Here is a 24,062-nt window from a genome sequence, read left to right on the forward strand (position 1 = left end):
CCAATCTGGCTGCTGAGGATTTTACTCGTGGGTTGTTGTCTGACCTCTCTGCCCAAGACCACAAAATTAATTAAACATGTCTGTCTTCATGTGTGTTCACTAAGGAGAGTGTCCATTCCAGCACAAGTTAATACCGAATTTGCATCAATATTAACAGGAAATATCTAAATACAGGGCATGAAAATTTTGCACTCTGCCTGCTATACAAATCAGCTCATTGCACATCCTCTCCTTGTCCTATATGTGTAGCCTTTTGTCTCCTGTGTCCTTTCGACTTAATTTTAGTTTGCCCTCTACTTTCACCTCCATTACTGTGTTATACATGGGCAGTTGGCTATGTGACTTAAGCATATCAGCCTCCTCCTGCTGTTTTACTTCAATCATCTCCAACCTTTCTCCACTGAGCTGACAAAGATACTTTCTCCTGAGCCATGGAAAACATGATCTAAAACAATAAGATAGTATTAACATTCTGCATGCATGATTTCAATAACATCCCATGTAACCAGTCATGTAGCCTTTTTTTTTTTTCTTTTTTAATGAAATTGCCCTTGTTATCAGTCTGTTTTCATTCAGTTCTCACAAAAAGATTGCTCACAGCATGAGTCATGCCAGACATTTCAGTATCTCTGTCAGGAAGTCAGTAAAGATAATAAAAAGGGGTATATCCAGACAAATCTTTGGAAATATAACATTTAAGATCAGTGATGCTTCTGATGGTTTTCAGTCATTTTGCAGAACCTAAAGAACAAACAAACAAAAAACTTCAACAACAGCAGCAACAAAAACCAGCCTCTCTTGTTTATTTATATTTTTGTATTGCTCCCCACAGCGTTTGCCTGCATCCATCATATAAATCTCAGTTTTCCCAACTTTATTTTTCATTTTAAGGTTTTCTGCTCTCAGAACTTTCCTCCTGGTAAGAACAGCAGATTTAACAGCAAGCAAAGCTAGTCTGGAATCGAGTTGGCCTACAGAGGAGCACTCCCCTGCTCCCACCTCTGTCCCTGGGTACCAGGGTGAGTGCTGCTGCCTCTAAAAGTGGAGGTGCTTCCTAGACTCAGTCCCCTCCCCTCTCAATAAGAAAGGAAGCACTGTCCCATGCACGCAAGTATGCTTTGAGATCGTCTGTTTTTTTTTTAGTTGTTGTTGTTTTGTTTTTGCCTCTGTGTTTCTCTCCTGAAAGGAATATTTTTTTGTAATGTCAATTGGCAATATCTGCATAGTTATGAAGCTTTCCTGGCACTGCATCTGCTGACTGATGGCCGTGAAAATGCAGCATATTTCATTTTCTTTTTCTAGACGTGAAGCCAGCTGCTAATGGTTTTCACAGGGTGAAGCTGGCAGCTGCAGGATCAGGTCTCAAGGCTCTAAAATGTGCATTTTCAGGAGTGCCACCTGGGTTTTTGGCTGCTTCATTACTGGTCATTACTGCTCATAAGAAATAATCTAAGCAAAATGGGTGCTGTGTCTGGCTGTAAATTCTGTGGTCTGATATGGGAAACTGAAGTTATCAGTATCAGATGGACATGATCTCAGTGATCTTGAAATCTTTCTGTATGCGATTAAAACTTCCCTTGCCTGTTTCCAAAAACGTATTAAGTCCCACAGTTTAACAGTTGACATGTATTTAGTTTTATTCATCTGCTTCCTGAAGTCAAATACAGAAACTAATGCATAAATATTACCCTCTTTATGTTAATTGTGAGAGCTTGCTGAAGATTGAAATAAAGCATGAACATCAGTGCATCATTAGTGAGTGAGAGCAACACTGACTCTCTGCAGACACCAAACAACAATATATAATTTTAATCTCTTCTTACAGGGCTTAGATAAAATAAGTATCTATGTACTTGTTCCTTCCACTCATGAAAATGGCCATTTGATTCAAACATTTTTTTATCTTGCCCAAATCTCCTGTATCTCTTGAACAACAAGGGACTGAATCCATCAGGGCTATGGAATTGCCACATTCCTTCTTCAAGGCCCATGCATCTCCTTTTAGAAAATTCTTCTGTAACTATGCAGAATGGAATAGGATTTGGTCCCACCAAGATGTGTAGACTGCACATTCTTCTGGGAGGAGGAGGCAGGAAAAACAGACGGGCTTTGGCAGTGCTGCATGTTATTCACCATCAGCTTTGTAAGCTGCTGTGAGGCAGGAACCAGCCTGGTCTGCGTTTGCATTTACAGTGTTGAGGTGTTTCACAAGGACTTAAATGGGAAGGAGCAAGGCAAAAATGTTTGTCTGTTTGGGAATTCCTGAAAGTAGCTAGAGAATTTCATAATCAGACCGAAATCACGCAAGAGAAAATTTTGCAATGTTGGCCATTCTATCCTTGGAGCAAATTGACCTCAATACACAATTGAACAAATTTAAACAGGAGAAATAGGTTCTATAAGCAGAAATACCATAAAACAGAACCTTTCTTCAGGGTAGGAAAGTCCTGTTAGCTTAATTTCTAATCTATATGATCAGTAAAAAGCATTCACAATTGGAGACTGAAAAGCAGACCTACAGCGTACCTTGCTTTCTTCTGTGAGGCTCTGCAGGTCAAATTCTCTCTCATCAATGTGTGCCACAGAGGTTTTAAATAAGGAACTGGTGAAGAATAGCTGAACAGTGAAAGCCATTATCTCAAAAGACTGATATTTACTGGTTTCTTCATTTTTACCTTTCTAGCTGAGTTACAGAATTTTCTTTTTTTTTGCTGCACATTCATTTGCCTCCTTTCTTTAACAAATACTATTGAGCTGAGTATGCACAGATCTTATATACCGTTATCTAGAATTATCACCAAAGACCCTTTCAACTCCTGTTCACATACAAATGAGACTTGCATACTTTCAAGGCAGAGCAGTACATTAGCAATCAGGAGAATTAACAATAGAAAGGGGTCAATAAGAGAAGGAGAAAGACCAGGATGTATTGTCTGATTGCAAGAAAACTGTTTCCACTCTGGTGTGAAAAGGTACTCTGAGTGCTGAGAATACAGTAGAGCAACAGTTAAATTAATGCCACAGTATAGACCTCGTTTGGATCCCTGCGTACTTGTTCAGATTTGCGCAAGCAGAGGGAATGGCTATTAGGGTAATCAGGGGAATGAAGAGCTTGCTTTGTAAGTAGAGATTAAAATTAATTTGCTGAGAGTAGCAAAAGGGACACTGAGGAGGCATTTTATGTCGCTGTTATCGGGGGCGAAGGGAACTCTGCAGGCTAAAGGATAATGTTATGAGAGCATCCACTATAGGAGCAACATCTCTGAACACATTTAGGGTGGCAAATAGGGAATTTCTACCTACGGAAACATACAGATCTAGATGGCTTGAACAAAAATCCTAGTTCTGAAACAGTTTTCATGGTGGTCTTAGACTGAGCAAGAGCAATCACATGGCTCACACAGAAGGAGCCTTTATAATGTAACTAAAGGACACCCACAGGGTGGCATTTGCCACATCCTTTTTCTAGTATACCATCTGGGTGGGACCAAAACACATCCTCTTCCCATGGGCCTGAAGGAAACCAAGATATATCCAACCACATTGGATTGACACCACTAGTAGACTATACCCTTTCTCTTTCTTTCTATTTTGGATATAATACTCAAAAACCTCCTAGAGAAAAAAAATAGAATTAAAAAAAAAATGAGTGTGATATAACGAATGGCCCCCACAGGTTAATGTTTGACAAAAGGAAAATATCTGCATATTAGTGCCGCTATCGAAGCAGAGATGTTGAAAGGTTCTGGTTCAGAGGATTAGAGAGATCTGGAAGTTTTGAAATGCTAGCCTTGCCCTCACACACCACAGATTTGATTTAATGCCTACAAGCCAAATTAATGTTTACAGTATTTCATTTTTTGATGAAAAAAAAAAAAGCTATTATCTATTTTGTTATTTTATCATCAATCATTGAATTATTGTTGGGATTTCTTTTTATCCATTCAACATCTTAACATAAATATCCTGGAATACAAAAATGTCTGATTTGTAGACTCTCACTATGAATAAATTAAGCTGGATTTATGAGACTTACGGTCTGTTCTTTTTCTGTTCTTTGGAGGGCTTCGTGAATGTGCAATGAGAGCTCTTATTTCTTATTATGGAATTTTATTGCCACCGTGTAACTGAGTTAATATAAAAAGTATAAATAGGGATATGCGTTTGCCGGTGAGATGTTTTAATATGGAAAAGAGCACCTGAAGTTCAAAAAATATGAACTGAAGTACTGGCTGTATATCTTACTGTGTAAATGGAAGGAGAAAGAATTTCAAGAGCTAAAGAAAGAATGGAGTGTGTGGGAATTGTCCCCTGGGAAGGGGACAAAAAAATTTCTGAAGGCAGGAATTAGTATCTGGTTTGATTCTTTCCCTCTGTCAACGTGTCTTTTTTAAGAAATCTTGTACTCTGCAACTGCATTTTAACAAACATCCTAAACTGCCGCAATTTCTTCATGTTACCTGCTGGTCTCCTGCACAAACTTTCATACAGTGAAAGAAAACATACAGAAAGCAAGAGAAGCTGGAAAGGCTTAACAGACAGGATATTTTGCCTTCTAACAGCTCCTTTTTTTTTGGTCTGTAAGAATTTGGGTGATGTTAGTCCACATAGACTTTGACCCAGGCAATAATGCTAACTCTCTTTTAAATGAAGAGAGAGAGAGAAAGACGAAATGCTGAGTGAAGAATTCTTCAAAAGTATTTTAACACATTAAGACCATAAAGATGCAGACAATGTCCAAGCACACAAACGAAGCAAAGGCAGAAAGCTGTTACCAGCAGATGACAACAGACCCAGCACAGCTGTGCCTAAAGAGATAGCAGCTGGAAAGGACTGAGGAGGCCACCAAAAGGGAGAACAGCTGTGGAAAACCAAAAAAAAAAAAAAACAAAAAAAAAACATGTTTTAAAGCAGGTCTACACAAACTAGCTTAACTGAGTGAAGCAGATGTAGGGTATGGAGAGGAGAGAGTGCCTTGCAGACTGCAGGGATCCCTTTCTGGGCTGACCTTGGGTGAGGAGCAGTGATGGGAGAAGGAGGGAAAGGTGGGTACCTTCTCAGCAGCTCTGCAGCCTTTGGACTGTAACAGTGAAAAGCCATCCGGAGGAGGCTGGACACAATAAACTTCTTGGGTTTTCCTCTGAAACAGAAAGGACTGCTGGAAAATGGCAGGAGACTGCAGTGACCAAAGGACAACTTGCACTCAGTCCTCCTCACTGATTCCCCTCCACTCCTGACAACAGGATTTACTGTAGGAACAGGACAGGGACAAGCTCACAGGCAGCTGACTTTAAAGACCAATATTTTGGAGTTGGGGTTCTTTGCTCTCTGCAAGGAGCTATAGCTGATTACATTTGTTATGGTCTTTTTTAGAGTCAACAGAAGATGTCAGATCCAAATTCTTTTGGCCCTAAATCTAACACCATAAGAGGTATTCTGAACTCAATGGGCAATTTATTTAAGAGGTTAAACTTCTTTTGTTGTCTACAACAAAACTTTAATCTCCCATTGTTTATCACTATTGTAAGCATTTTCATTGCTTTGTGATGTCAGATGGAGAGCCAGTGGGTTATTGCTATATTATGTTTCACTATGAAATCCAGTCAGATTAATGACTTTGGGGCCACTTGAGATTTACATAATTTATATCGATGGCTTGCTACTTAAAGTGTTTTACCAAATCAGGAAATAAATTTTAGGTTTTGTAAAAATATCATAATTAAAAATTGACTTGTACTAACTGTTGGCTTCAGGAATGTGCATGAAGTTCAAGTATGATGGATTGTTTTGCTCAATGAAAACTATAAAAAAAGCAGGAGAGACTTATGATGGTAAAAAAGAATTGTTTTTTTTTTTTTTTTTTGGAGGTTACATGATCAATCTTTATATTGAGCCAAATGCTGCTTGCATTTCTTCTGTACATATTTTATTGACTTCTCTCTGACTAGTTGTGGAAAGAGAGCAATATTTTTATTACACTGAAGAAATATTATCACATTTAGAATCAAAACATGTGTTCTTCAACCAAGTATAAAACTTCAAAAGCCAGTAATCAAACCCTTGTTTTAGTTATTTCTTTAGCATGACTTAATCACTCCAGAATTTAGCAAACTGTGATAAATCTTTCTGTTATAAAAATAGAAGGGAAGTTTTCTTGCCTCTCCTCACTTTAGCAGTCAAAATATTCAGATGGTGAATGTTATTTTTCTGGGGTTTGATTTGGAAAAAGCAATGAAGAAATAAGCAAAGGGAAGCTGTGATGTAAGACTGGCCTTGACTTCAGGTGTGTTTTTTTTTTTGCGTGTGTGTGTTTTGTTGTTGTTGTTTGCTTGTTCATTTTTTGTTTTTAATGAAAATGGGATTCAGGACATCTCTTAAGGTATAAAAAGAAGCCAAACTGCTCTCTGTATGATAGCCATATTCCTGGTGAAAATCAGCAGAGATGGATAGGACTATTGGCCTTGAATTTAACGTGGAACTGCAGAGTTCATAATATGAGATCCCTATGTAAGAAATAAGGCACACTCTTTCATTTTGTTTGGTATTAAACCAACATTCAGTTACTTAAGCAGAATACTGAGACATGTAAAGGGACTGCAAGAAGTGTGAAGCTCTTCCTTGTTGCTACATTTAGAGATGAAGCAAGAAATGCTTTCCTGCACCTTCCCCCTGGAAAAAGGGTGCTGAGGGGGACAAAATGTCCAAGCTCCCACGCTGCCCAGGAAAATACTGAGCAGGTGCTGGAAGTAGCAGATGGTGGGATGAGGCAGAAAAGGAATGTCCTGGGATGGTGATGGATGGCATGACAACACTGAAACATTTTACAAAAGCTCATCTTATATATTAAAGCAAGAGGAATGAATCTGGTGGACAAATCTCTCTTATTTTTATGAGAGAGACTGTACAATTGCAGGAGCAGGGCAATGCTAGCTGGAGGCTTGTTCTTTTTAATCCAAGCCTTTCCTATAATGCAGCAGCTCACGCACAGCAAGGGGCACTCTCTCATGATGAAATTACATGTTCAACAAGCTACGCCTCGCAGTCATGTAATATAATGGTTGTGCAACAGGGAGAGAGACATCTTTCTGATGCACCTTTGTGAAATGGATTTGAAATAAGTTTTGATCTGTATGCCAGATATCTGTGATAATGAAAATGAAATTCCCCTTAATGTCTATTTTTTTCCTGGTGTTGCAGTCCAACCCTCATTTGCTTCGCTGTCTTACCTCACTGAAAGCCCTAAAAGAAGCCAAAACAGGGTGGAAGTTTCTGTGAACAACAAAACTGTGAGCTTAATGCAAATAGAAACACATGGGAAGATGTATGTGAAGCTCCTAGATGATGGCCACACAGTCTAAGTGGTGTGTTAAACCCAACAGACAGATCTTACACATCAGTTGTCTTACGAATGTTGTTCTAATGACAGGTGCTGTTACTGCCAGCTCACACACTGCTTTGAAGCTTCACTTGGGTTTCAAAGGGACAATAGCATGCTGATAACTTTTCTGGGCTTTTATTTCCCATTTCCCTGAATTATGGCAAAATCACATTGATAAAATCTTCCAGATGCCTTATCTGAGTTTCAGAAATAAATAAATTGTTGGGTTCACTTTTGAACTCACAACATGGATCACTAGGTCACCAGAAAGAAGAAAAACTTTGTATTTAATCTGGAATGCTTAGAAGTTTAGCCAGGGCTTTTCAGCTAATCTTTTATAAGAGATAATTTAGTTTTCCAAAACCAAGACAAATTATTTTTCTACAGACAGCAGGTATTTCCTACTAATGAAAAAGGTATTATAGCATGCCCATGTTAAAAAGAGAAAAAAAAGCTTGTGTGCAATTTCCCTCTCACATAATTGCATGGTGATGCTGAAAAGACACCGTGAGGTGAAATTTTACTCCAAGCTGAAATAAGATGCTTGCTCTTCTGGTTTAGTAACCTGTGTTAGAAGGCTTGCTAATGTGGCACTATGAATTTTAATTTTTCAGCTGGGCTTACACAAAGCAGTGATGATTTTGGGGGTTAAAAATCCACTGTAATATCTTAATGTTTCTAATTAATGAATAATATATTACATTTTTTTCAGGATTTGTTCCAGCTCTGTGCTTGCACATCTTAGAAAATATATTGTGTGAGGTGGCCAGAGATTTTTCCAAGGGTGTTTAAAGGGACAGCCTGATCAGGTAGAAAAAAAGAATATTTTGCTGCACTTTGGGGGAAGTAAATAAAGACAGCACAGGTGGAATTCAGCAACATTCCAGGAAGAGTTTCACTCAGCATTATTTTCTTGCTCTCTGTTCTCTTCTATTCCTTCTTAGAGCTGTGCAAAGGCAAAGCTTCCTTGTGAGTATTCAGCCCATGGTCAGCTTGACTTCAGTGAAAACAGAGTACAACCCAAGCAACACCTCATTTAACAAAACACATGTACTTGTGCATTTTTCCAGCATTTTTATGCCCATCACAGGAGATGGTGTCGCCTCGGAAATAGTGAGAGCAGAGACCTGCTTATGCCCTGCAAAAATGCCAGGTTAGCTCTCCTGCCAGTGAACAGCAATACATATTGTTCCATGCTTTGTCTTGTCCCCTTCAGTCTAAGTAAAACCAACATTGTTCTCTCCCCGCGCCACCCCCCTCTGAATGTATATATTTTAGAGCTAATGAAAAAGCTCAGGAAGTATAACTGTCCCTCATATTGATTTTGCTTTTATATAGTGCCTTTTCCCCAAATGGATGCCAGAATGCACTCTTAAAATCAAACTGTATAAAACAATAATTTCTGCCAGAATGGAAAAGCATGGCAGCAGCTAAAGGAGCACTTTAGCTCTAGACAACGCTTTAGGAAATTAAGGTGGTTTTAAGGAGCAGGCCCAAGGCCTTGAAGAGGTTAAATGCAACAGTTCATGCAACAAAAAGCAAAACAGCTCCTAGCCCTTTATACACAGAATTTATTCAAATACCTCCCCATTTAGCTTCCTGCTGTACACTGGTGGGTACCTGCTGCCCCCAGCTCCAGGCTTTAATTCAACTTTCCTAAATTAAGGACTCTTTTGCCTTCAGTGAAATCAGGATTTTTGTAAAGAATAAATTAAGTTGTGTTTATCTTAATGCAAAATACCCAGTTTCCCTATGCCCTCTCTTAAGCACAAAACAATAGATGTTACAGGGCACTCCATGGCTTTTGTTTTCGAGAAGATGACCTTTGATTAAAAAACAAAGGTTGAAAACCAGTGTGTTAGAACATTGCTTCATAAGCACAAATGGGTATAAAATTTTTCTTTGTGCATTGCAGGGAACTCGTAAACATATATCACTGAAATGTGATAATATTGAAATTTAATGTCCCTTCTATTTAGTTTGTTCATTCTTCTAAAAAATGTAAGCATGGGTTTGAGCTGGTCAAGAACTTAAAGTGCTGGTTATTTAAAATGCTGTTAGTGAAACTGTTCATAGAAATGTGCACAATTTGAGAAGATCTGTACTATTTTTTTTTTTAATAACAATTGTACATAAGAGTATAGTTGTTAGAGAATGAGTGAACTTTTGGTCCATTAGAGCTACTTGCACCTTTACAGTAGACAAAGACATAGGTGACTGGCATCAAAGCCCTCATCCTAAGATGTATTTAATTACTAATAGAAAGTGAAACAGCTTAAGTAAGAGACCTAAAGATATTCTCCCCTGGCATAATCGATAGACCAGTTCTGAGGGCACTTGTCTGTGACAGAAGAGATTGATTCAGCTCCTGTATACTAAAACACAACATCTTTTCTGTTGGAAGTGATTAACAAAACATAAGGCTATCAGTTAACACTTTGGGTTTCTCCCAATTTTGTCTCAGTGGGAAAGTAAATTTTTAAATTGTTTTCAATTGTTAAAGCAATCAGATAGAAAAAGAAAAAAAAATCCAACATGTTCCTGAGTGGATGAACAGAAGTTACTCAGCCTGAAGAAGTTTATCTTTGGAAGTCCTACAGTCTGTACACCGCTATGCAGAAGATTACAGTGCAGAATTGAGCTGTACCAGCTGTGAGCCTGGGGTGAAATTCAGAAGCAGAAATCCAGTTTGTGAGGGCTATTTATTGTGACCTTTATCATTCCTTTCAGCATTTCTACGTACGGCACACTGATTTTAGCAATAATCACATGAAGCATTGGTAACAGTGGTGCACACAAAGTTTTCAGTGATTATGTACACACGTAGCCATCTATGCTACCTTTTTGCAGGATTGCCACATGTTTTAATTTTATGTTCAGTTCAGCCACACTGAAAACAATGTAAGTATTAGCATATGTTAAGGTTGTTAAAGGCAAGGCTTATCCTTGCGTGCTGGCCAGTTTTAAACCTGAGAACCTCACTAAGGGTTCTTCAGAAACCCTGTGCATCATTACTGAGGAAAGATTTCTCAGCAAATATGTTTAAAAGAAGCCAGAATAAAGTTGCCCGCGTCAAGGGTCTTAAATAATATAAAATAAAAATACACCAACAGCATAAAAACCAGACTTGGGAAGACAGCTTGTTTTCCAGCTAATCTTTGTATACACAATTACTGTTTAGTGCCCCTACCATCAACCTTTCTGAGTGGTAAAGGAGCTCCTAACAGAACAGGTTTTGGACCTCATGAGTGTTTTTGTGCTTCTGTGCCAGATCCTTGGAGCTGAGAGGATTGAACAGGGACAAGGCACCAGGTCCCCTCACATCCCAACAGCTCTTAGTGAGGGTACTCGGTATTCTCAGGAGGCAACCTGCAGGTTCAGCCCTAAGACAGAAGATGAAGTTGTTTTGAAACAGCAGATGAACAATATTGTCAGCAGTGTATTAATGAGAGAAAGCATCTACACATCCATGCAAGGAGTGCAGGTAATAGGAAACACAACAAGAAATGTTTGTGAGGAAGAGACATTATGAAACAGCAGAAATAACTGTGGGTGACTTTCCTGACTAGAATATCAGTTATTGGGAAAAAAAAAATCATGAAAAATTAAGAGGAAAGAAAGGAAAGGAGGTGAGTAGTAGATTGATGATTTATGTTAAAGCTATTTGTATTGCAAGGCAGAAATCATAGCAAGAGGAGAAAATAGTTGTAAAATTCCTCTGGGAGATGTATAGCTCGTGCTGGGATTACAGTCTGCAGCCCAGACCCAGCTACCCTGAAGAACACCTGTATCTTCGGGCTTTACGCCCTCACACAAGCACGTATGAAGGACAGGGATTAAACTGAAATTCAGCTCTCTATATCCTAGCCTGACTGTTTCCACGTGGCCATAGTCTTTGATGCCTTCTCTGGAGCCATATCATAAGGCTATAACAGACCTTTACCCCTGCAAGATATGTTGTGGCAGGTCCCACCACTGGAGGATGAACAAGATGCACCTTGGCTTCAGACTGGGAGCACTACGAGCTGCTTCAGCTCTCCCACAACGACTATTTGCAGTGCCTTGTTAGGGATTTTCACTACAGGATGAATTGAAATAACTAGTCCAGGAAAAGAATTGAAAATTATGTGAAATTGGAGGGTTTCTATGCTAAAAAATTGTGAGTGAAACTTTTAAAGGATATGGTAGGAAAAAAAAGAGCCTAAGTGCTTCAGGAATGTAATGGGGTGTAGGTGGCTGAGTCCCACAGGCACTTAAAAGACTTTCCACTGGACAAAACCACAATTTTTGTGGTGGCTGTGTACTACCTAAGGCGGAAGGATAGCTTTCTTTTACTTTTACTTTTTATACTGCTTTGTATACAATCAGAAAATGTGTTTAGCACTCAAAATTGAGTCACCACTACGTCAGGGTAGGAAATAGACTCAATTTCCTTTGTATTTATTGCAAAATAGAAACAAGGAATTAATTAGATTTCACCTTGTTTATGTCTTTGTTGCCAGCTCTAATCTTAATATCTATTAAAAGAACAGACCAAATGGCTCTGGGAATTTATATATATATACATATATTTTCCCTCTCACCCATTAAGAAAAGAATAGAGCTGATGATAAGGTAGCCTGAGTGAATCAAAGTTTCTACGCTGTGTTATTGAGGGATATTGAGTCACAGTCAACTAATTTTATAACATAGTCATAGTTGATTATAAAGCAAATAATTGGCAGAAGAAGATAAATAAGACTATTAAATACAATCTCTGAAAGATGTTTTCAAGTCTACCTGTTCCAATAGCTGGACCAAATATAACAAAAATAACATAGCTGACTAATGCAGTGAGGTCTAATAATGCTACTGCTAAAGAAAATTTCAATTACTAAATTACTAATAACAAAATGTTAGCTTAGCTAATATATGAACTAATGACCAAGTTTTATCTCAACTTTCTCTTCATATAGGTGTCTAGAAAACCAATGAGATAAAATCTCATGAAAAATTTGCATGACAGTCAAATATCAGTAAAATACTATTTTAAACGAGATGAGAAAGAAGTAGGAGCTGACATAATACAGGCTCTTTTCTGTAAAGAAATGGTCTAGTTCAGATCCCAAGCTTTTCTCCTCATTTGCCATTAAGTTCATTATTAGAAATATTAGTTTGGGATTTTCCATCTCTCATCATTTTGTTGTCTTCTAGGTTTTAGTCATAGACTTCTTGCCTTTTGAGAGTACTGAACACAAGTGCAATTTGATCAGCTATTTAAAAAATAAAGTGGGACTGTGAGTTCAGGACATGAAAGGTCCTGAATCCTATATCTTATTAGCATAAGGAAGAGGGAAAGTTGGGGTATTCACCAGTTCATGGAAAGTGCAAGAGCTACTGAGCTGACGAGGCATTAGAAAGACACTACATGAGGGACCATTTACTGTAAATGTCAACATACAAAGCTGTCAAGGGGTAGTTGAGTTGTAAAATGCTTCAGCTGCCACACGAGATGCATTACAGTGTTGCAGTATGCAGATAAATTACTATCCAGCTCGTGGAAGCTGCTTTGTGAACAAAATAGGGGAATAAGATAAACTTGCTCTCAATCGATGAATAATATAAAACCAGCAAAAGGAGCAAAGCAGACTACTACGATCCCTCAACTATATTAGGCAATCAATTTTTTGCCTTTCAATACGTAGAATATTCCCTTGCGGCTCTCCGTGGATGCCATGCAGCGTGAATACAGCAATCAAAGTAATAGACTTTGGAATAATCAAAATAATATGTGTCAGAAAGAAGCAAATGAGTACATACATTCATTAAGTAAATCTCCTAAGAGCTTAACACACAAAACTCTTTCCAGAAAAGCTGTACAAACAATTGCATGCACTAACACATGGTTATACTTGTGTTTCAAAGTCAGATGAAAAATATTCCTTGAACTAATCCATTTTATTTTATTTTATTTTTTTGTTTAGGTTTCACCATAAATAACTTCTATTCAGCGTAAAACACATAGTATAGCTGCCACAATGAAATTAATAAAGGTCATAACTGAAAGCAAACTGCACTGCTTTGTGAAAACTTAAAAAGCATTGAACAAGCAATGTTGTCAACTAAGCATTAAAGACCATCCATTTTTGTGGATATCCACTTTTGGGGCATCAACAACATCCAACATTAAACTTCCACCTGTGAAGTGACAAGATAGATACTCAGGAACAAAGTAGCCAAAAAGTCAGAATGAACACAGGAATGTCCAAGAAAACAAGCTTGCAGACAAAAATCAGACAAGTCTGACTGCCTTCAGAACACTTCCCAGCAAACTATTTGAAGGGGTTTGGTACAAACCCAGTAAATAGCCCCAAATAGTATCTCACACAATATTCTTAGGCTTTTGAAGCTGCAAGTCTAAGTTACAAAAAAAGTGAGGAAAGCTATTGGAAAGCTTTCATTCAAGAGTGCTTTCCAAAGCTTGCTAATACAGCCAAAAATGTTTTATTAGGCTACAGAAGTGGTCTAGAAAGAACTAGGAAAATAAATAAATAAATAAATCTGTCTCTAATGAAGTTAGTTAGTGCTAGAATTATTTTGTCTTCAATTATTCTGTATGCTGAAATACATATAGCACTTTGGAAGGTATTGGGTCCTTTCCTGATTGAAATCAAAGGAGATTTGGGAGAAATTTCATGTTTTGGTCAGCTGAGAAATGTCAAGAACTTTGAATACAATCAGGAATACTTTGTGTCCCCTTGAGTTTGTGTGTGCAGCTGTTTGAGTTTACAAGGAAGACGAAGGAGGGTTCAGCATTTCTATTGCGCTTCTATTTCCTACATTGGCCTTTGTTTCAGTTATGAGCTGCGCTGCAGTTAACAGGGTTGGGCTGTGACTCTTGAGGCCTCGGTACACATCCCAGCTCTGCCAAAAGATTTTCTGCATGACCTTGAGCCACTTCACATCTCTATCCTATCTGTAAAACAAAATGATGATGCTTTCTCCCTGCAGCAATTTGTCTTGTCAATTTAGGAACAAACACTGATTTGTCTTGACTTCTTGCAGCTCCTATCGATTGCAAAGGAAGCTAGATGTATGCAATACCTCTTAGTATTTGGCATTTGGAGACAAAATAACTTTGAGGAACTGGACCATTAAACTAAACATTTTGCCCATGAATATCCTACACTGTTATGAACAGTGTCTAATAAAATGATTCTTGATTTTTAGTATAGAGTAGAGTAATAAATATATGTTAAGTAGTTTAAAGAGCATACAGATTTGGCAGGTCAATGGGAATTGGCAAATCCTTGACAGGCAGCCCTCTCATACCAAACATGTTTTGTAAGCCTGTATAACTTTGAAAATAACTATTAATTTTCATCAGCAGATTGGAAGGCAAATGTGTGAGCTAAAAATGGTTTCTCTATCAAATTTCAAAGTCCTAAAATCCAGTGGGGACATACTGATGTTGCACAGGAGAGTCACAAACACTGTCATTATAAGGTAGAAAAAGTTCCCTCACCCCCAGAGGGTAACAGCCACACTTTTTTGCCTTCCTCATAAAAGAACTATCCCTGCAGTAAGGATAGCACAATTGTTTTTCAGGTAAAAAGGAGAGGAATGTAAAAGTTATCAGCAAACAGAAATCGCTGTACAACCCCCATTACTAACTCTGCTTTGACTGCATGTAATCAGATTTCACTCTTGAGTTGAACACAAACTGGATTAATTCCAGGCAATAAGGCCAATGGAGTAACCTGATGTTGACAAAAACTTAAATAAGAGAGAAATAAAATATTACCCTGTAAACAATTTTTGATTATTAAGAATAATACCAGAAGAGAAACATGCTATAAAGGTTGTTCCTTTCCCTTTGGCAGTTGTTACTGCTTATTTGTCATGGCCAGGGAGTCTTGGGTTTACTGCTGTAGGAAAGCATTTGGCAGGGTATTTTTTGTTTGCACAGTGCTGTAAATGTCCGTTGCACAGAGTGAAGACATGGAGCCAGAATAATCCCAGTGTAATTTCTAAAGTCGCTGGAATGTCCCTGACCAAGCCCACTCATAGTTGGAGAACTTGATCCCTGCAAGCTGTTTCCAGGCCAAATGCCCCAGGGCTTTCCTGGGGGTATTTGCACCCCTCCCGTGCTTGGGGTACCAGGGGATGACAGGAGCCTGGGGGCACCAGGGGAGTGCTGGGGGTCTGGATGGTGGTGGCAGGGTGTATTTAGGGTCTGACCAGGGGGTTGTCTTCTGCAGCAGGTGTATGAGGCAGGGAAAGCTCCTGAATAGTTTGAAATACTCCATCTGAAATACTCATGATGAAACATTTTCTCAGCTCAGCTAGGTTTTTGCTTAATTCCCATCTCAAGTAGTTTTTTGCTTAAAGCACTGAAAGTTCATGGCACTCAGATTTTACATCAGAATCTCAAAAGTGAGATCATGGGTTGCTCATGGGTAGTACAGAAAGCAGATTGCATACTCTGATTTTTGTTTCACTTTTCTAGGAAAAGCAAGACCATGGTTTACAACATTACAAGACATACTGAATATTTTTTTTTTTCAAGTTAGACTATTCTCATTTATTTCCTAATCAGATCATTCAGCTCGTTTGAGAATGCAACATATTTTCCCACTGGCTGTGGGCACCCAGCCTTGCTGCCCCCACCATCCTCTCTCTCCCCCTTTTCCTTCACTTCAGGATACACTCAAATCTTTTCTTATCTGTTTCAGATTTGAGGAAAATCCACAGGAGTGAAGTTGGAACCAATTAATTGTATCTGATTTTACTATATATGTAACACCCAGCAGTGTAACTCCAGTAGTTTTGTGAGCTTTGATGGAAGGTTTGTGCCTTTACATGAAGCTCATATCCGAATTAAAAACTTTTCCAATTGCACACTATGAAAAGGCTCCTAAGGGGATGGGGAGCAATTCCATCTCGATGGTGGTTGCAAGCAGCTGTCTATTTTAAGGTAAATACTTTTGTCTAAAATACCTCCATAAAAAAGCTATTGTCTTTCTCTTTTGATTGACTTATTTACAGAATTTTATCTCAGAAAAGTCTGACAAGCTGTGTTGTGTCAGCCCTCCCACATCTATGACTCACTGAGTTGCTTTTTCACCTGATTCTTTACTTAATCTTCTACCACAGAGCAGCTATGGACGTTATTGCTAACCCTTTTATGTTCTTCAGTCACAAGAAAATATGTAAAACCCCAAATAATGTGAATACCTGTAGTCACTGAAGGCTTCATTCCCTAACATAAGACTGCAGAAGATGATAAAATTCTTCCTTGGTCTTTAAAAGACTTTTTCATCTTTGTCTCCCTCTTAATGAGGCATCTGCAAAAAGCTGTTTGGTCAGACGTTCCTTATTCATAGTTAAATTCTTATGGGATTAGTAGATTTGTTATACTCAGAGTACTAAAGTAAACAGCATATGGCTCTGTTAATATCCTTATAATGTCACAGCACAATCTGTCTGAATGTAAACTTTTTTGAGCGGTTTTCCTTTACTTTGAGTTAACAGTATGGAAAGAAAGGAAAAAAAAAAAAGAAAAAAAAAAGAAGAAGCAAGTCTTAAGAATTCTTCTGCATCACCTGAGACAGGAAGCTATTTTCTAATTCTCGTTCTGTATTCCCCCCTTCATAAGTGTGTTTAAGAATAACACCTTCAGTAACAAAAATACAGTGGAAAAACAGTTACTTTGTTACTAGGAGTTAAAAGGTCATTTCCCCTTGATGAAAAGCTTGTTCTATCAGATAAGTAGCTGCTACACTCCATAACACTGGCAACCCTTCAAAAGGTTTCAGAAATTAAAGGCATTGTTTGAAGATAAAGATGATAAGGTCATTTGCCTTGTGTTTAGTCCTGCAGACCTTTCTGGGTAACCCTCTGATATTCAAATGAAGAGTGCTTTAAATAGTGTTATCTTCATATAGCTAATGTGTGCTGGCTGACAATCACCTCTAAAACTAGCTGAAACTCTACTGGAATTAAATGTTGTAAAATATTGCAACATATTTTCATTAAGAGGGAGTGCCTCCACAGAGTTTGCTGAGGCTATATCCATAATCACTGATAGGACTACACTTTGGTCCTATGGCTTTTCTTGGGTTTTGTTTGTTTTTTTTTTGTTTGTTTGTTTGTTTTAACTCTGTTTTTACTAGTTGAATAGCATCTAACATGATTTTCAATATATTGCTGCAGTGGATTAATAAAGCTGCATAAAGAAACTATATATGTAAAATCTATGTCCTCTACGGACCCTATGCTGGAATGAAACAAGCCTTACAATTAATGTATACAGTAGGAGAAAAATTACTCGTGAACTTTTTACTGCCAGAGACTATATAGCTGTGTATTATTATATGTGTAATTAACTAATCTATAATAGTGCTCTGATGTACAGTGTATGTACTTCTTTCCTTAGAGGAATAGATCCTGATTTTAAAGCTTTTTCTTCTTTTATGATTCATTTCATATATTCCATTTATGGGAAAACATTATGATTCTTCTTTAAATCTCCTGAAATTTTCTAGTAAGAAGTAGGAATCTTCAGAGGTTTGCAATTTCTCTGTTTAAGATAATAATAATAATAATAACAACAACAACAATAACAATAAACCTCCTCTAAAGGACAATAAACATTGCTTGCTACAAGCATGCCTGGTTATCACTGTGACCTTCTTCATTACCTTAGAAGTTGTTTATTTTAACCTTACTTCCATTCTATTTTGGTGACGCTTTCTAATAATAGCCCTCTACTAAGCCACGTTCAATAGTGAATGTAAACAAGATCATCTCAGTTTGAAATACACATGAACTCTGTCCCCCAGATGACTATCAAATAATTAAAAAGTAAAAAATCCTTACCTAATGGAGCTGACTCACTGCTAATGGCCAACAAGGGAATCCAGCAGAGGTAGGCAACAAGTTGGAGATGCTGGTGGAAAGGTAAAGGCTGCTGCATATTGTCCAAGACAGCTTTTATCCATGCATCTGCAGTTGCTTAGAAGTTAACTTTTGATATACTAAACTTTGCAGGAAAAGTCATCAGACTGCCTTCCTGTTTCAGATTTCTTTTTTTTTTTTTCTCCTTCAGTCCACTCTCTTGGAGAGGGCTTAATGTGTCATTAATCCCAGAATTTCCAAGAGGGAAGCCCTCCAGCTATACACAAAGCACACACACACACACACACACAGACACACACACAGAGCAGCTGAGAGCATGTGTCCCTGCAGCTGCTTTCAGTGCAGCTGCTCTGATTTACACACCCCGTAACACACCCGCGCACACACGCACACACGGAGGGTGAGAACAGCGTGTACAGCCAGTATGGGTGGTAGCAGGTGATCTTGGAGAAATCGGGGCTGTAAACCAAACGTGCTTGCTCGCCAACAAAGCAGACAACACTCACTTCAGATTATTGCAGTCATGTCTGACATCATGTTTATGTGAGAGGAGTGTAAAAATGTTAAAATATAAGTATACAAGTACTTTGCTTCCCACTTCAGGTTCCTGGAGGTTGCATTTATGCAAACCTGTTGCAAAAGTGCTCTGTGCAGCACCAGCAGCAGTCCTGAAGGTTTGTGCCCTGGGTTGATGTATCATTGCCTGGTATTTTAAAAAACAGTCTTTTGCTACTAACATAAAGTGTGGCAGCATTTGGTCTGTCAACCCGTCATGAGAAATGAGATGTGTGCTTCAGACGGTTGGCACACCAGCAATAATAACAGAAATGGAATATAGAAGCAAATGGCACTGAAAGAATTCGATCATTCATGTTTCTCAATCATATTTTCTCTAAAGTTTTGTCTCATTTGAAAGTGTCATGTTACTATAGCACGGCACTTTGAAGAATGTTTATTGTAAGGCAATGCATATTGTCAGCTTAATGCATGATATGAAGAATTTGCACTTGCATCACATGCTCCAATATTCATGGTGTTTTATTTAGAATATATTGTATCTCCACCCAATGCTCAGTGTTTTCCATACCTGCTAGCAGTCCTTTTCTTTGACTTGTCAAGTTTGATTATTTTGTGTCTGCTTGTTTAAGTGAGGATATTGTGAATTACTTGATGATACAGTAATAAAGAAGTCTGTAAACATTCTGCTCACATCACTGTAACATTTCCTTTAAAAGCATAAATAGAACCATTAAACATATTTTACAGTACATCCAAGGAGTTTCAAATGCTGTTCATTTGGCTTAACTACATCCCTTGAGAAAGTTTACCAGTGGATTCTTTGAGACAAATATAGGTTATCTAAGAAGAAGTTTCTAAAACTTTTTTGTCTTAATTTTGATTATGGATTTTGATGTGTAAAATTGCTGCTTAGAGCAGTCCCATTGAATTAGCGGTTTCACAGGCCTAAGTTATAGCCCTATAAGTCCTTGTGAGTCTTTCCATTGATTTTACTGACTTTTAGATTGTATTTCTTCAAGCTCATTAAGACTCCATATCCAGTCATTCCGACTTTTTTTTTTTTTCCCCAGAGAGCCTTATCCATTTTCTTAGCACAAATATATGAAAAATTAAAAAAAAAAAAATCCAGTTTATTTTAAACAGGACACAAGTTTCACCTTTACACATCTTTCTCAGTTAATGCTTGAATTCAGCTATGGCAGTCTCTATGGGTCTGACAGGACTAAATCTTCTTTCAGTCTAAGCTTTGGCGTAAAAATCATAGCTCTAAAGTTTAACTTCAGGGGCTCATGAAAATGACTGAAATTTGTTGTGGAATTGGTTTTATTCTTCTGAGGAAAATATTGGCAACCAAAAGCAATTTATAGCACTCTGAGAGAACTTTCCACAAACAATCTAGCCTTTATTGGTCTTTTGGATACAAGAAGAAAAAGTATCCAGGCAAAAAAATAATCAGTGGAAGATATTCAGGACTTCTTACAACAGGATAAAAGGGATATTTAGGTAGGCTTGCTTATCCTTTTGCCTGTTGTCTTCTTAAACCAGTTTGAATCAGGGGGAGCCTTTGAAGGTGGCTACTGTTGGTAAAGATGAAATGAAATTTCCCATTGTCCCAGCCATCAAGTTTCCCTGGGCTGGATATTGCACCCTTCAGTTCAGGAAGACAAAAAAATGCAGGTCAGACAATGAAGTGTAAATATTCACCATCTCTCAGTATCCCAGCTCAGGACAGACCTTACCAAAGTTAGAAAAATAATGAATGCCTCTCCCTCACCAAATATTAATCCAGAAAACCATGGGAAACTAAAGCCATGGAGAACCTGCATAGAAATATTGCAGAACGCTCTCACAGTCTTGACACCATTAACCTCACTAAGAGGAGAAACTAAAACTCCCCAGAAAGTTGTGAACACTTGAAACAATTAGCTTCACTGTCTGTACAACAAGACAACACAACACTGAAGACCTTACACCAGTCCCTCTTGTATTACATTCATTTTGAATGGTAGGGATGAATACAGGGAGTTAAAACCAGCCAAAAGTCACAGCTGGGAGTTGGCAGCGGTATTTCAGGCTTGGCCAAAAATTGTTTGATGGATACGCATGTTAGGTGTTCAGATCTATTCACTTTACAAGAAAGAAACAGTGTTTGCCTGAAACATCCCACTCAGCGAGCTGGCATTGTGACGCTGGGAATTGGCTGGAGGAGCTGTGTTGATGGGGCTGGAGGGGACGAGGCACCCCACGGGGATGTGGCAGAGGTGAGAGGAAGGCTGTGAAAAGAGTATTAAGAGCAGAAAGCTTTTTGAAACTTTCTACTTTGCTTCAGATGCAGAACCAAACTTCAGGATGGGAGTGAATGATAATATAATAATAAAAATGCAAATATTTCGGACACCTCCAGAGACGTGACTTTCTGACACTTTGTTCCAAATGTGAAATGCTCAGGCTCCTGAGTCAGTGTAGGAGGATGGTTACGAGTTGCATGCGGAAGTGCTGGGCAATAGTGAGGTTTTGAGGGATAAATCCTATCACTCAAGTATCTGTTCAAGGTTATGTGAAAGTATCTGTCTACCTGGATGACCCAAGAAAGAGATGAGAGAGGGACACCTCATTTATCTTCCCCAAAATTGAGTGGGGCTAGTACATCCCTTTTTTCTCAAGCCAGCAGACAGATGTACAGTCCTTTTAAGCCCTGGCACTCATTAGAAACTGATGTAAAAATGACAGTCCAGTATTATTTCTTTCTGTTTTCTACGAGGAGTATCTTCACTATCAGGCTGTCCCTTGGGGTTGCTTTCTAGGCATAAAAGAGATTTATTATTCATGGCTAGCAAAGAGAGCATGACCCTGCAAGCACACACACTCTTAGGAAGACAGAGCCCTTCAGAGAAAAAAGACATATTCATTTAATAGTATAACATTTTCTGCAAGTCTGAATTTACTCATACCAAAACCCTCCTCTGTGCATTTCTGTTTGTTTGTTTTATCTGAGAGAAAATACCTGCCTAGTCCACTGAAAAGAAATAAACTCCCTGCACTCCCAGGGCAATCCTTTACCCATTGATATGGGATGGCCATGTTCAATGACTCCTGAAGCCCTTTCTAAAGTTTCAGAGAGGGTAGAAAGGTCAGCATAATGGATTTAACCAAGTCCTAGCAGCCTAAAGCAAGTGATTCACCCCCCAGGATTTTGCAAAAAGGGATGAAAAGGAATTCAGCTCTGGAATTCTCCATCTCTGCTCCCATTTCTGTTAATCATCTCTTTCCATATACTTTAGAGAAATGCCAAGCACTCTTCTTATAACCAAAGTACCCACTCACCTTGTTAACCCAAACTACTCCTTACCTCACCACTGTTATTTCGTGACTGAACAAACCAATGAAACTAAATGGGAGGCACTTCATCTCATCTTGTACCACGTTTGTGGTAATAAACAATTGGAGACACAGTGATTAGAGCTTGTGCTTTCCTGTTTTGTCATCTGGTGTACAACAGACCTTTCACTTAACAAAAGTGCATTCATTTTCATGAATCTGATTCTTCAGAATATAATACAAGAAGCAGTACATGTAATTTACCGGACCAAGCTCTTCACTTAAGTGGGAACTAACTGCCATTTTTAGGGTAATAATTCATTACAGAAAAGCGTATCCTCTTTTGCACAGCTCCTGGAGTGTGGAGAGTGATTTGTACATTCAGGCATTTAATGTGTTTATCTGTCAGTTTATAATTCCTTTCCGGGAGAACCCTGATGTCTTTCAGTGCATCGTTCCTCATTAGCTGGTGGGTCAAAATATGGACATTCAGACTGTAAAGAAGAGATAAGCTGAAGAAAGCTCATTATTTCCATATTTTTAAGGGTATAGAGAGAATAAGTGCTTAAGCTCTGAGACAGCATGAGTGAACCTCTTAAAGAAATTAAATCAGTTCCTCCTAACTACGCTGCACCTTGAAATGGTACTAGGCTGTATGGGATCCCTGACTTGACCTGGTACACTCACACTTTGGGGTGCTCAGCACACATCTCTTTAACTCTGGTTGCTGTTTTGCCATGCATGTTGCCTTGGCCATCTGAACTTCATCTGGGTGCAGTGTGCCCTTAAATTTGGAGCATGCACCATCTCAGAGGGACTGTGTCACCAGGGCAGGTGAGCTCTACAGGATGAGCCTGCAAGCCTGTGAGCACTAGGACACAGTTATCAATGAGGCAAGCATTCTTCACAGGAGTTCCTTACTTTACTGGAAAATACCAGGCTATTGCAGAGATGTCAATATAAATCATATCTGTAATACATCTCTGGTTCAGAGTGCCCTAAAATATATCTAACAGAATGATTGTCATTGCTCAGCAGCTCCATACCAGAAGGGACTTTTCTATGTGAAGATACTGGCAATTACCCAATACTAATAAAAAGAAGACACACATGTTCAAACTGTGTATGTTGGAACTGGCTGAGGATTTCTGATCAGAATCTATTTTCAGAAAAACATAAAATGTACACAAAATCAGTAGAAAAGATATCAATTTCTTTAGAAATCTTTCTCATCCTTAGATCTTAGAAGTATTTGTTTCATTTTTTGTGAGCTGTTCTGGTGTCTGAATGGTTTTGTCTTCCACAGGGAACTGATTCAGCTTCCGTGAACATCTGTTGTTCAATTTAGGTGAAATGGAATACTTGATTGAACGAAAACAACCAAACAAAATCATATACATGTGCACACAAAAAATAATAATTAAAAAAATATATAAATCACTTTCACTCTGATTGGTTTTCTGTAAAATTAAGGTGAATAAGCATGGAAGCATTACGATATTCTCAGACCGCAGAAATTCTCAAAACACTTTCACCTTGGCGGGCTAGTCCAATAACACAAGATATAGTTGGGAAAAGCAATTGAACTTCTGATGAACATCTTTGCCTGGTCTCCCAAAGTCTTTCCTTGACTAGAAAGCAAAAAGAAAGTAAGTAAAAAATTGTTATTCGTAATACTGATTATGGACAGATCACACTAATACAAAAATCACCAGTACTCAGAATGGCATTTACCAGGAGTTTCTTATCAGTGTTAGCAGTGTAATGGCATGCAGTGGAAAGGTGCTCCTCCTATTTCTAACCATTTCATTCCACATTTTTCTGGAATTTTTCTTGGTTTGAAGAAACCAAAATCTTAAAGGGTGAACAGTGTAGTGTGAAAATCTCCAGATCTTCCAGCTAGAAGTAATAATGAGAATCAGTAATAATAAAAAACACCAGGTTTAAT

At 38.3% G+C, this 24,062-nt stretch overlaps 1 protein-coding gene across 1 annotated transcript in view; it reads right to left on the reverse strand.

The window, feature by feature from the left end:
- Positions 1-18,387, reverse strand: part of LOC118252598 (von Willebrand factor D and EGF domain-containing protein-like) — a 207,373-nt gene extending 188,986 nt beyond the window's left edge. Inside the window, exon 1 of the mRNA XM_050711673.1 lies at positions 18,239-18,387. Within this exon, the coding sequence (XP_050567630.1) occupies positions 18,239-18,335 (97 nt within the window). The 5' untranslated portion in view covers positions 18,336-18,387. The remainder of the gene's footprint in view (positions 1-18,238) is intronic.
- Positions 18,388-24,062: the final 5,675 nt, after the last annotated feature.

This window comes from Cygnus atratus, chromosome 6 (genome assembly GCF_013377495.2).
Source record: "Cygnus atratus isolate AKBS03 ecotype Queensland, Australia chromosome 6, CAtr_DNAZoo_HiC_assembly, whole genome shotgun sequence".
NCBI classification, from domain to species: domain Eukaryota; kingdom Metazoa; phylum Chordata; class Aves; order Anseriformes; family Anatidae; genus Cygnus; species Cygnus atratus.